This window comes from Pyxicephalus adspersus, chromosome 11 (genome assembly GCF_032062135.1).
Source record: "Pyxicephalus adspersus chromosome 11, UCB_Pads_2.0, whole genome shotgun sequence".
Classification (NCBI taxonomy): domain Eukaryota; kingdom Metazoa; phylum Chordata; class Amphibia; order Anura; family Pyxicephalidae; genus Pyxicephalus; species Pyxicephalus adspersus.
In genome coordinates, this window is record NC_092868.1 from 34053386 (window position 1) to 34067055 (window position 13670).

Here is a 13670-nt window from a genome sequence, read left to right on the forward strand (position 1 = left end):
CCTGCAGGCACTCTTTAAATAAAGATCTAAAATAATAAATAAATGAACAGTTTTCATGGGGTGTAAATACTTTTTGACATGACAAGAAAGGATCTTCTGACATACACCTAGGGAAGAGGTGGTATGACGCTGAAATAAAAATATCATGGCAGAGCAAACAAAATCGATGGATGGACTGACATTGATAATAAATATGTAAAGTATACCCGCATATACATTCAGACAACTGGATAAAAGTTGAGCTGAAAAAAAAATGGACATGGTATTCTACAATTCAATACAATATTTTTTTTATCAAGCCCTACCGTTGGATCCTAACGTGCTCCATACATAAAAAACTGAATACTAATGATACCCTACACCCCCCCCCCCCTCCTTTAATCTATTTCCTAAGCTGAGAAAAGATCTTGATCCTGGCATATTTTGTGTATACAAATACCTACAGTTGCAGTTTATTAAAGCACCAACATTTGTATTTAGGATACAAGTTGAGTTCCCCATAACCTCTGAGGTGGCCATTACAAAATTTAAAATGATTATTGAATTCTTCAATTCGCCTAATTTTATCAAATACAGTAGTAGTGAGACTTTCTCATGTGGGTTCATAATGGCTGCAGCCCAGCTGGGAATTCAACTGCAGAGATCAAGGTAGTAGAGCCCCTAAGAAGTATTAGTCGACGAGGAATAATTTCAGATGGACACCTTTAAATTTAAATATTACAAACTATTAAAATTAATGAACTAGTTACCTATAGTACTTAAAACTACTCTTCCCATTAAGAACAAGTTCTAACCTAGAGAATGAAAAAATTAATCTCTGTGATACCTTGCCTCTGTAATCATAAAAATAATGGTGCTGAATTTAAATGCTTCCATTAATAACTCAGTAAGCTACCGCCATCAGAGGATTGATTTAAATATAGCAATGCTGCTACATTTGTAATTTTTTTTCACTTTTAGCTGCATCGTAAGTGGAACATACCTGTTATCTTAACCATAATTTTCTTCAGACAGGCTTCCATTTGTGCCTATTTCCATAGCAGGTGGCTTAGACAAAAAGGGAAGGGTACAGCATTTCCTACACTGCTAGGAACTCTTTATATTTTGAAGCACACTGTGTCCTCGGAAAATAACCAAATGCACAAACGTGGTGTTTCAGTCTGAAATCATAAAGGATTCCCAAGACAAAAAACCTGGCATTTTTATTTTAATGTGAAAGATAAAGAACAAAATTATACTTTTGGTGTATTACAAAGCTACAAGTTGTTTTTTTTAATGGATTTATAATTAAGAGCAAGAAGGCAATTGGGATAGGATTTCTGTAAAACAGGGTCACTTTGCCATTGCATTTATAATAATGTTACACATGGGTTCTTATTTAATAAAGTGACTTTCATTTTCTGCAACAGATTTACTATAATTTCTAAGGAATGAGTTACTGTGTTGTGCATTAGAAAAGTTGATCATCTTCATGCCATTTTCTGCTCCAAAAGGCCAAAAAGACCTCATATAAGTCATCAGGTAACCAAATATGTTAATGTGGTTGGCTTCATTTTGCTTTCAGCAAGTACACAAAAACAGGAGCACTACAATAATGGTGTTGGAATCCAAACATAATGATTTAATTATAAAAATACAAGATAATAAGCCAGCATGTTTTAGGAACTGTAAACTGCTCCCTCCATTAGGGCTCAACAATACGGTTTATGATAACATTGCAGAATTGAATAGATGAGGGAACTTTTGATTTATTTGGTTTCCTATTAGTGCCCAGGGTAAACTACAACCTGCTGCTGAAGGTGGACAATTACTAGCAAGCCATACTATTCCAGAGTTCCCTAACCTAACCAATTAGGAAAAAGAGAATTTCTGTAAGCTGGTAAAGGGACACTTTACAGGGTCTGACACAATGGACCTGGTTTATTAAAGCACTCCAAAACTGGAGAAGATGGAATATTATTGGAGAACTCTTTGCAAAACAACTCCTCTCTATATAGTAGAGAAAATGTGAAGGAGAGGAGGTTTGTAAAATATATATATATATATATATATATATATAATTTTTGGGCAGGAAGGTGTGTTACCGGCAGGTTCTCTGGGTGAAAATAAATGAAAAGCCTAAAAAAAACCTAATTGCTATCAACACATCCTATATCTATACTATCACTACTAATAAGCAGTAATTAGGGTTTTAAACAAGCCACTCCTAATCTCTATAGCAGTATTTATTGTAAAGGTATTTCTTCATAAATATCAACAATAAATAAGTCTATTTATAAAGCAGAGAATCTGACATTTGGCAAACATTTTGTGATAATAAATCAAAAAACACATGGACCTGGAATATTCAGAGAACATTTGCCAAGTATCAGATTCTCTAGACTGTCCCTAAATTTCTCTTGTGTTCATTGATTTTTCCTATTTCGCATTTCTGATCAGAATGCATTCACAAGTGATTGTCTGCTGGAGGAGTGGACTGCTTGCAATAGCATGATATATGCATGATACCCATAATAAGGGAAGCAATAGCACTGAATTCCTTACATTTGTATATAATTTGCCTAAAAAAAAATCAAACCCAATTCTTTAGTGATGATGGTCTGAAATCTACTTTAATTGGATGCCCTTGCACCCCAACAAAATTTACTCATAATGTAGGTAATAATGTGAACTTTTTTCTGATGATATGTAGCTTATGGTATGTAAAACTTATACCTGAACTGAATGGAACACCTGTCTCCGGAAAACCTGTTCTCAAAATATATTTTTTATATTACTTATAAATAAAAAAAAAGATATGTCAATGTAAATGTGCATATTGTTATATAAAATGTACCTTTTAATAATTATGCTTTAGAAAAAGATAAAATTACATGTTACGAGCTACCCAATGGTTTAGACACTTCTTCCCACAACTGAATTTAATGTAATAAATATAAATTATAATTTTTAAAACTTCAGTTATTACTAGTTATAACTAATGTAAACTCATTAGAAGATGCTTATAAAAGACTATTAAATATCTTACTCTATGGAAAGGTTAGCACCCCCCTGTGAAAATCACATACTTGACACCTTGTGATTACAAATATGATTTCTATATTAGGAATAATTTGTAAAAGAAAAAATGCATGCATACTTCACACAGCAAAGGTTTGTAACCAGTTAGATTTTGTAAGGCTGATTATATATATAAATTCATAATGAAAGAGGATTGTTTAGCCTTATTACTGATTCTGTTAAATGGATTTAAGACATCCTGAAATGCAATTGGATTCCAGATGAAATCACCAGCCATGCAAAAGAAGAGAGCATCACTTATTCACCAAATATATAAATATATATAGATAATCTCTGCAAAATAAATAATTACTTATTGAGATGGCACCCTTTGTAATGCACTGACATATAAGCACCACTGTTCTAGTGTTATTTTTCTGACTGCAGACATGATTATCTAAATTAAATGGGCAAAATGAATATGGGTTGTCAATTGGAGAATGTAATGAAATGCACACATAGTTTTGTTTACTCGTCACACTTCTACTTAAGTTAGGGCACATACACTTATATACACTGCAGGAATCCTTGCAGTAAAATGTATACTATGCACTGTGTATTGCGGTGCTATTCATTCCTAAAGGCAGTCAACACACCTACAGAGCACATTGTGCTGCAATACAGAGCAATTCAATAGAGTGTATTGCATTCTTAAAAATAGAGATCTAACTTTTAGACCACTGTTGTCCCATTAACACAATGCATCACACCATACAGCTCCAGCACATGGGAAAGTAGGCATGTTCCCACAGTTCATAGTTTTTCATCAAGTGAAAAAGCCCTAAATGAAGAATGGTTTAAAAATGTTTATATATATATATATATATGAAAATCCAACAGATAATTGAAAAGGTAATAAACTTTCAATTTTCTCTTTTACAGATGGATTTAAAGATGGTCTTCTATATTTTACATTATTTTGTAAATCATGCTTTAAGCTTATTTTTCTTAATTTTTGTTTTTAACATATAGACCTGCAGTATAGACAATGAAGACCATTTATTGTAACTAAACTTGTACTGACATTTACTTAGACTTCTACTAAGTATGTACGTAGAAGTCTCTATTCCTTAAAGAACACATGCATTCTATAAACACTGGCTGTTCTGCTGAATGCAAGCAGTTGTTTTGTGCTATCATCCATTGCAGGCTGAGAAAAGGTTGAATTTAGTGTAATCGAATGCAATCACTGGAAAAGAAGTTTGCTGTGTATAGAAAAATTTGACACACTAGCTCAAACATTTCAGTTTTGTTAAACTTCTAAATGTAACCCAAAAGTTTCTATAAATGTATAGGTGAGTACAGAGGACAGATGAAGTCTTGTGAAACAAATTATTCTGATATCAATGTGAACAGGGTCACAGGGAAGATCTTTCTTATATAACAACCTCTACCAATAAAAAATAAAACTAATAGCCAGCAGATTATGCAGGTTGTAATATTTGGGCCAATCACCTATAGAAGTTGCAGGTGAGTAACAGTTCAGTGTTTGTGATGCAGCTATCTGCAATTTACAAGGGGCGAGAAACTATACAAAAAAGTACATCGTAGTACAAAGAAATATATTTTTCCCTCCCTGCTTATGTATTTAAATTTATATAAGTGAAAGACCTTTATATTAGTAAATACATTATTTTCAGCACTGCTGTGCTTACTCTTATTATAATACTTTAGGTATTGGAATACTGGATGGGACCAGTTTGTTGCTATTTGTGTTTATTATTGTGAGCAAAGGACACACTTATTTAGTATATATGTAACTGTATGGGTCAACATAAATGGACGACACTGCCTTACCTGTTGGAGCCAACCTCTGCACCCCAAAATATCTGACATCTATTATATAGATACAACTTAAAATAAAGGACTCACTGCAAAGAAGAACCTGGATACTCACCTCTCCCCTGCTCATGCCACCAACTGATGCAGTAAGAATCAGTACCAGCTGAAGAACCTTCATTAACGTACTACTCCCCCATTCCTCCTGCTGCAATCTCTGAATGAATCCACTGGTTTCTACTGTATCCTGTAGTGATGTCAGTGGGAGAAACCAAAGATCACAGCAGGGGACCCAGAATTTTACATACGTGCAAGTGTCAATTTCTGAAGATTCTTCAGATAGAACGTTCTCCTTACTAAAGCAGCAATCTGCATAGTGGGCAGCAGGATTGGTGGATATCCAAGTTCCTCTTTGGGGAAAATCCTCTGTTTTATCTGTATATTTTAGAGTCATTTTAAGTGATGAGCCTTTCAGATAAGCAATTATGTATAAATTAACATGACTTTCGGTTAACCGCAAATCACCAAGGTTAGAGTATGTAGTATGCATCATATGCACACTGAAGATAATGTTTCCTGCAGATGTAATCCATATCTGATCAGCCACACTGCTGTTTATTAATAAAGGGAAGGTCGGAAGTTATGAAGACAACTGTAACAGTTCTTGACATTGATCCTAACCCACAGTTCATGCAGGGATGCGACAGACACACGTGTAATGAAGGTACCATACCTGGGGTGGTGAAGGGTGTGGTAGTTGTGGTGGTAGTGGTGGTTGTTGTGGGAAGTGGGGGGGTAGTGGGGGGATCTGGATGAAAAAACAAGGAAAACAAAAACCAAATTAAAATAAAACAAAACACATCACAAAAAGCACAATCTCAATGGGAAATCAGTAGGACATCAATGCTTCGATGAAAGCCAGCACAATATTAATAATGTGAAACCAACAACCATTTAGCAGGATATAATCAGAAAAGTATCCAGCAATGAATATGAACTTGTTGGGTAATTAATAGGATAATTAACACAACAGTAAAATAAAAAGCAAATTTAACTCAAATAGGAGATCAGCAGGATATTAATAAGCATACATCAATGTGGAGCTACAAAGAGTAATAAATACTTACAGTGCACCAGGCTAAAATCAACAAATGGGCAACACCAAATATGGAACAAAGGATGTAATAGGTAATGTAATAAAAAGGGATAATGATAATAATTCATCTGAAAACACATGGAAATACCAAGGTTTAAGACACTTGTCACAAATGTTGTGTTCTTTATATCCCACTGCATTGTAAGCCATTTGAAATGTTCATTTAACATAACAGGCAAAGAAGGACTGTACACAAAAAGCTCCCCAGGCACATTTAGGGTGCTTCCTATATTCCCAGTGTAGGGCATTGGGGTTTGATAAAATCAGGCTGGTTTTCAATATTGGATGAGTGATGATCATTTCATATAGTCTATGCATTTTAATGGAATTTCACAAGTTTATATACAAAACTTATAGCAACTATAAGTGGGACATTCCGCAGGTCAAACAATCAAACTATGCAGAAGAAGTTATGTCATTTGAGCTACTTCACCCATTGGGGTAGAGCCAGGCTGCCACAACAAACTGTGATATAGCAAGATCTTTAAAGACCAGATATACTACACTACCCCCCCCCCCCGGTTTTAGTTTTTAAAACAGTCAAAGGGATTATCTAGTGGGAGGGGGAACTATAAGTGTACAAGATTCTTTTACCTGTTAAAAATAATTTGATTAAAATTTCCTTTTTACCAACATGCAACAAAAACAATGGAGTGCAGTTTTATATAAATATATATATATATATATATATATATATATAAATATGCTATTTTCTATCCATCTAGCCTGATCTTTGCATTATATAAGCTGTTTCATTGTAAAAATTTATTTGAAAAATTGCATGATGTGTATGTATACCGTCATATATAATAAACATAATGCATATTACTGACACATGGTAAAATATCAAGAGTAACATGTCCTGATTAACCAAATTACCATAAAAAAATTACACTTGAAGTTAAAAAAAAATCACTAAAACTGTAGCATTCTAAATTATTCAATGCATATCACATGGGCAATGTATAAAGAATAAAGCTAGAACTCTACAGTGTTTAACTGACAGAACCTCCTCATCTGTATGCAGTTAGCAATGGGACATGTTCTACACATCATTGTAGTCATAGAGTAATATACCATGTTAACCACAAATGATTGCAGATAGTTTTGAATTTCGGTAATACCCAATATTGGCTAACTTATGTTCTTAAAGATGCAAGATTAGATCCCAGGCTTTACACATTTTGAAAATGGTTCTGTGTACAAATATGTGGCTTGCAGAAACATTTAAAGATTTTTTAAAGCTTGAAATAGGTATATTTCATCCCAAAAGCACGGATTAAAAAAACTCATGCCTGTCAATAATAACTTTCAATACACCAAAGTGGAACTAAACATCCTTTACCTGTACTTTTCAAGGTTTGGGTCTTTGACCATCTTTGATTGGCCAGGCCAGAATGACATTCATTCATTCTGGCACCAAGGTAAGCTGTGAATGTGTATGGAAATGCACATTCTAGATAAAACTGCAAACAGGCGGGCAAGTTTGTTTTACTGGAAAGGTAAAACAAACGGCAATAAACAGCCTTCTTGCTTGCATTCAGTGTAAAACTTTTTTAGGCCTTCCCTACCAGTGTTTTCCTAGCTGGCATTGGCTAGCTGACTATTTCCAGTGACTAGAAAGTCAACGATGAAGACATTTTCTTTCGTGTAACAATTCTGGCTCCCTCCACTTACAAAGGGAACATGGGAAATTATTGTCGGACTGTCACTGAGTGACCAAACTGAAAAGTGAGGAATAGTTTTGGATTGCATATCAGCCCTGCAACAAGTCAGAGGGTCCACTGTGCTCACATAATAACGCCACTGTCAGAAAATAAAAAGATAAAGAGCTCAGTGACAGTGTGTCAGAGAACTTAATCATAATCCTTCATTCTAGTGATATTCTACTGAGTTTATGAAGTTTTGAGGCACAAGCAATGCACAGGGTGAAGGTAAATAAAGAAAAGGAAATATCACTAATCTGTGGGTAAAATGTGTTTACATCTTACTACAGAAAACAGTTTAGATCTGCCTTTCTTGAGGTTTTAACAAAGGGGAACCCCTGAAATCACTTTCAGGTCTTCAGGTAATCCCTAGAATAATTACTAAATCCACCACTCACAGTATTATCTTGGTGAACAGTAGGAAGAATGCCTCTTACATTGCTGACCATTGGGAAGAATGTCACCCTTACAGATAGCCAAAATGATAATTGGATTCACGTAAACTGACCTTACAGTCACAAACGGGAGTCTTGCTCCAAAAAAGTTTCTTTATATTAAATATTTTTTTACATAAAAAATACAGGGAAATATTATGACAGTAGTAAAACTGTGGGAAAATCTTAGCCCTGGTGGCTTTTCTTAGGGTATAAAAATGTGGGTAGTAGTTTAAATTACATCCAAACCTGTAATATACTTTACGTTTGCCTTTTTGAGGTTTTCAAAGTGCATTACCTTTCAAAACTTTTATTTTCAATCTAATAATTGATTAAAGAGAAGGACTATGGTCCAGTAAGTTTTACTACTGCTAACCAGAGATCTGTTAGAGCTTTCCATCATGAATATGTTAAGAGTTTCACCAGGTAGAAGTTTCAGGTAGAAACTGAAACAACAAAATGTTTTTATAAGTTGTAGGAAAAAGGTAGAACACCATGTCAGCTTTTTATTTCTGTTTCCCTGTTGCAGAATATATATTATATAATAATATATTATTTTTCATATACAGTATATCATTTGATTTACTGAATAAAACAACTGTAATCTTATATATGGCAACACATTAACACTAGGAAGGTTATGCTACATGCTGGTATGCGGACATGAGGAGAAAACAGTGGGGTGACTGTGTCCGTATTTTGCTGCTTTATTGCCCTATCAGATAAATAGGGTTGTTCTGAACCTATATGCAGGTTGGCAGAAATGCCAAAATCACTAGATTTGCTAAACAAAATCCTAATTTCTTTGGCAGGATTTGATACTGTTTGTTAGATTGGACTGGCTTGCAAGCTTCTCAATACCCAAGAAACAACCAGCATGAATGCCAAAACACAGATAAATAGTCCTAAGGTCACTGTACAAAAAGGTAATTTGGTAGATAGAGAGGACATCCTAATAATTTTTTGCCTCTTTGCTAATATAATATCTGCCACTATTCTGGCACTTACTATTTACATACAAATATTTCCATCCCTGATGAAGGAAGTACAATACTCCAGAAACACACCGGCTGGCTGACTTCTAATTAGTTACGTTCAGGGTTGTAAATAAGTGTAGACCGCAGCTCACTTGACTATCACTTGCTAAGCTTATCTATAAAGCAGACTTCATCTCTGAACTCAGGAAGAGACAGAGAGAAAGAACCTGCTGCACAACATTAAAAAAAAAAATATTAAGAATATTAGTATTTTCGTACAGTGATCCTTCCCCTGGCATATGTTCTTGGTTCCTTTTGACCAGTCCAGGAGTGCTGCACAACCTTTTCAGGAAACGTCTTTTTCTCCTCAATTCATATGGCAAGCCTGATTAGTTTACATCAATATTCCCTGAATTTACTGAGTTGACTGTCTGGGAGGCTTTCTGGTATGTACATATGCAGACATGTACAGTTCTGTCATAGCTCGACATTGACATAAAAAGTATTATCCCATGATGCAATAGGAACCATATACATTTCTGATTGTAATATTTAAGCCAGGCTGTTGTAATTGACTGGCCTAGACACAAACATTTTTTAAAGTGTCAGATTCTGGACACCACCTAAGCTGCTTTTTCACTGTATGACTTAATTTTAGTAATTAGTTAATTCAAAAGCTCTTTGTTCTAATATAATATCAAGCTTTGCTTTTGGATTTAACTTTTTCTTCAAGCGGTTATATAATTTTGTATGCACAAATTTATTTTGGAAGCGCCCTTGGCTTTATTTTTACCCTAGCAAAATATAATGTCTTTTTCAGTGAATTGATTTATTTTGTAATGTTTTTTCGTTTATAATTGTCTTACGCTAGCATTTTTACATTTTAACAAAGTTTTAATTGTGTTATTTTTAAAATGAAATCACTCCATTGATTTGGCAAAGTTAGCACTGAATTATACTTTTTTTTATAATATGTTCTTGATGATAGTATTAGCAAAAAGAAAAATTTAAATTATAGACTGTGTTAATTGGCAAGTATGTTGGTATAATGAGGCACACTCAGCTATGACATAGTGATCACATACAAGCTGAAGATTTCATTAAGGGAAAAAAAAAAATCAGTTTGCAGACGCTACTGCAGCACATAGATGTTAGTGTGGGTCAATGGGTGAAATGGAATTTTTTAAACTTTTATTGATTTAATACATCAGTAAATGTAAATTGCACACACATGTATGGGGAATCCATAGATGCAGCCTATGTTTCTTGCAAGAGAATGAATTTGATCTTTTGCATTGTGTAAAATAAATAGCTAACTGGGAAGACCTTCAGGGATGCTGACCTTATTCCATGGCATGCAGTGTCACGTCTAATGGGAGGTCACGTTATGTTTAATATAAAATCCAATCTTAAAAACGTGAAACTTCTTTTAATATCAAATGGTTGTGATAGTTTTAAGTGCTGTAATAACTCAAATGTGTATTCACTACAAATACACCGCAGTGTACCTAGAATAAGTGCTTCATAAGTATGAAAAATGGAGCAGAGAAATCTGGATAGTTTGGCTAGAACAATCAGAAACTGGCATTTATTATCTACAGTGTACTAAAAAACAACAGCTGATATCTGTTTGATTACTTCAAGTAATTCTGACATTCCTTTTTTCCTTCAGATTTTATATGTGCGGGCTCTTTATGTGTCACCATGGAACACTTTGCTTTAATGTATCATGGGGCACAAAGGTCAACTGAGTGCAGAGATATATCTTGGTTTTTGCAGTACGATTTTGATGTTGGGAGCATTCTGATTCACTTTTCACAGCTGAGAGATTTAAAAGGAAATATAAAGCTGCATAGATGTCCTGAGCACTGCTAGAATTTCTGCTTCAAAGAGAATAAATGAGTAACTGAATTATATTTCAAGTAGTCCACAGAATCAATCGCTGCTTAAAAATCTCGAACAATCTACACTAAGAATGTCACCCAAAAGACCAGAAGTCAAGAACGTAGTTAAAAAAGATAAAAATGTAACAGTTAACTAAATTTTTAACTTGTTGGGTTAAATACCCTTAGGCAAATAACAGAATACATATTAGGATTTTCTCATCTGCCCCATTCTCTTCCTGCCCTTCCAACAATTCACACCCTCCTCTCCCATAACCAAATACATTAAATTGATGACGTAGCCCACAGCAGGTGAAGCGTCTCATCTGTTCTCTTATCTAGGTCTAGACAAAGATTGGATCCCTATTGAAGTCAATGTCAAGGAACAGCAGCTCTAAAAAGTATGAATCATTATATAGCCTTGGCATAGGCTGCTGCAGAATCAAAGGGAATTTGTTTGGAATGTACATAAATGTACACCGGTCCTTGACTGAAAGGAGCCTGTCGTCTCCAACATATCATTTTGTCTAGAATGAAGCAGCCCTTTTAATCTAACATACATGCAGCTAGAATGCCTTTGTGTAACCTTACTAGCAATTTAATTATTGACCAGTGTTTAGTGGACAATCAAACTTTAATGGTTATCATTGGCTTTCTCTGAATCCACTGGGTAGGTTATTCTTGGGCACTTGAGACCAGCCAGAATAGAGCTATATTTAAGAATGCTTAGGCATACACTATGCTATTTTCAATCAATAATATCAATAATAAGTGTGCAGCAAGATAACTCCCCAAGAAATTAATGCAAAGCAGGATAGTATCCCCGTAATTAGTGTGCAGCCCGATTGTATCCCCAGTAATTAGTGTGCAGCCCCCAGTAATTAGTGTGCAGCCGGATTGTATCCCCAGTAATTAGTGTGCAGCCAGATTGTATCCCCAGTAAGTAGTGTGCAGCAGGATAGTATCCCCAGTAATTAGTGTGCAGCAGGATTGTATCCCCAGTAACAAGTGTGCAGCCGGATTGTATCCCCAGTAACAAGTGTGCAGCAAGATAATTCTCCTAGGAATTAGTGCACAGCAGGATAATGTCCCCAGTAATCAGTGTGCAGCATGGTGATTCCTCCAGAATTGTGTGTGTACAATAGAACTGCTCCCACACTGTCCAGTATACAAACACATTTTCTCCCTCCTTTTCTCTAATCTCTCATATTTTAGTGAAAACAGATGACTGGCTGTATAAGACGTTAATAAAGGAAGCCCAGTGTTTGTAAGTGATGTGTGACGTTTCTATAGCTACAACAAGAAACCTATGTCCTTTTATCACAGTGTTAACAGATTAGCCAATTACAGAAATGGCAAAAATAATACAAACATCTTTTGCTTCTAAATAATGAGTTTCTCTCCTTCATCTGCTAGCATTACCGCTATTGAGAGCTTATATTTCATTCAGGCCCCTCAAAAGGACTGTAGCATTTTCTCTGATGTCTGCACTAGACACGACCATGTTCTGAATAATCCGGCCATTCTCTCGACATTTTACAAAGCGATAAAAAAACAATAAGGTGTTAAATTGGGGAGCACTTTCATGTTCCTGCTGCCACCTGTTAATGAATCATGGCTCCCCAGGTCCTGATGAAAGGGATGCAGAGAAGTAATCTTGCTTTGAACTTGTGAAGATGGTAGGGTGAGTAGGGAGTGCAGCGTGGCACTCTGCGTGTGATATGGGGAGTTAGCAGGATGTCAGCCTCCAATCAGAGGCACATCTGGAAGTCTCTTTATCTCTCCCAGAGCCGGCCTGTCTGTAATTAATACATCAAACCCTTAATTACAGACAGCACTTTTATGAGTGCTCGGGGAATATGGCTGCAGAATGGTGTCACTGTCAAGATGACAAAGACAAATAGAAGACAAAGTGACAGCTTAATGTGGCACCGAGTCTTGCTATGAACTGTGCGTGAAAAAAAGATATACCTATATTCATGCAAGGGATTGATACATAAATGTATACAAACCTAAGGGAAAATTATTACTAACAAATTACCTGTCATGTCCAATAATGGCGGTCAGGCTACTGCTGTACTAACAATTTAATTTAACAAACTAAATCATCTTCATTCCTTCCTATAGCTACAAAATAGATTTAAATGGTCTTTCACTGTGCTGGAAAATGTCTGGTACTCATGAATAAAGTCTTTTTAAATAATACTAAACTATCGGGTGAAAAAAAAAAAAACACACTTTAATATTTTGGTGGACCACCTTTAGCTTTGATTACACAATGACATTGCCATGGTTTTATTAAGTAGACGCATTGTAAAAAGTTATTTCTCATCAAGATCTCGCATTGGTCATGGGAGAGTCGGGCCTCTATGTCAAGTCCTAAGGACATCCCAAAGATTCTCATTGGGGTTAAGGTCTGGACCCTGTGGTGGTCAATCCATGTGTAAAAATTATGTCACTCCCTGAACCACCCTTTTGCATTTCAGCCTGATGGATCCTAGCATTATCACCTTGGAATTTGCCCATGCCATGGGGGAAGAAAAAAATCTATTCATAGAAAAACCTAGTCATTGATTATATTCAGGTAGTCAGATGACTTTATTTTTTGGGCACAAGCCCACAGATAACCACTGCCCTACGGGGTTGGGGACTTTTTTTGACCAGGTAAAATGAAT

At 35.4% G+C, this 13670-nt stretch overlaps 1 protein-coding gene across 5 annotated transcripts in view; it reads right to left on the bottom strand.

The window, feature by feature from the left end:
• The window catches only part of CADM1 (cell adhesion molecule 1), a 222268-nt gene that overhangs the window by 31845 nt on the left and 176753 nt on the right, over window positions 1-13670 (bottom strand). For 3 of the 5 annotated variants that reach the window (XM_072426805.1, XM_072426804.1, XM_072426807.1), the window contains one exon: window positions 5573-5647. The exons of the other annotated variants lie outside the window; for them this stretch is intronic. In XM_072426805.1, coding sequence (XP_072282906.1) covers window positions 5573-5647 — 75 coding nt within the window. The remainder of the gene's footprint in view (window positions 1-5572; window positions 5648-13670) is intronic. 5 annotated transcript variants of the gene reach the window in all.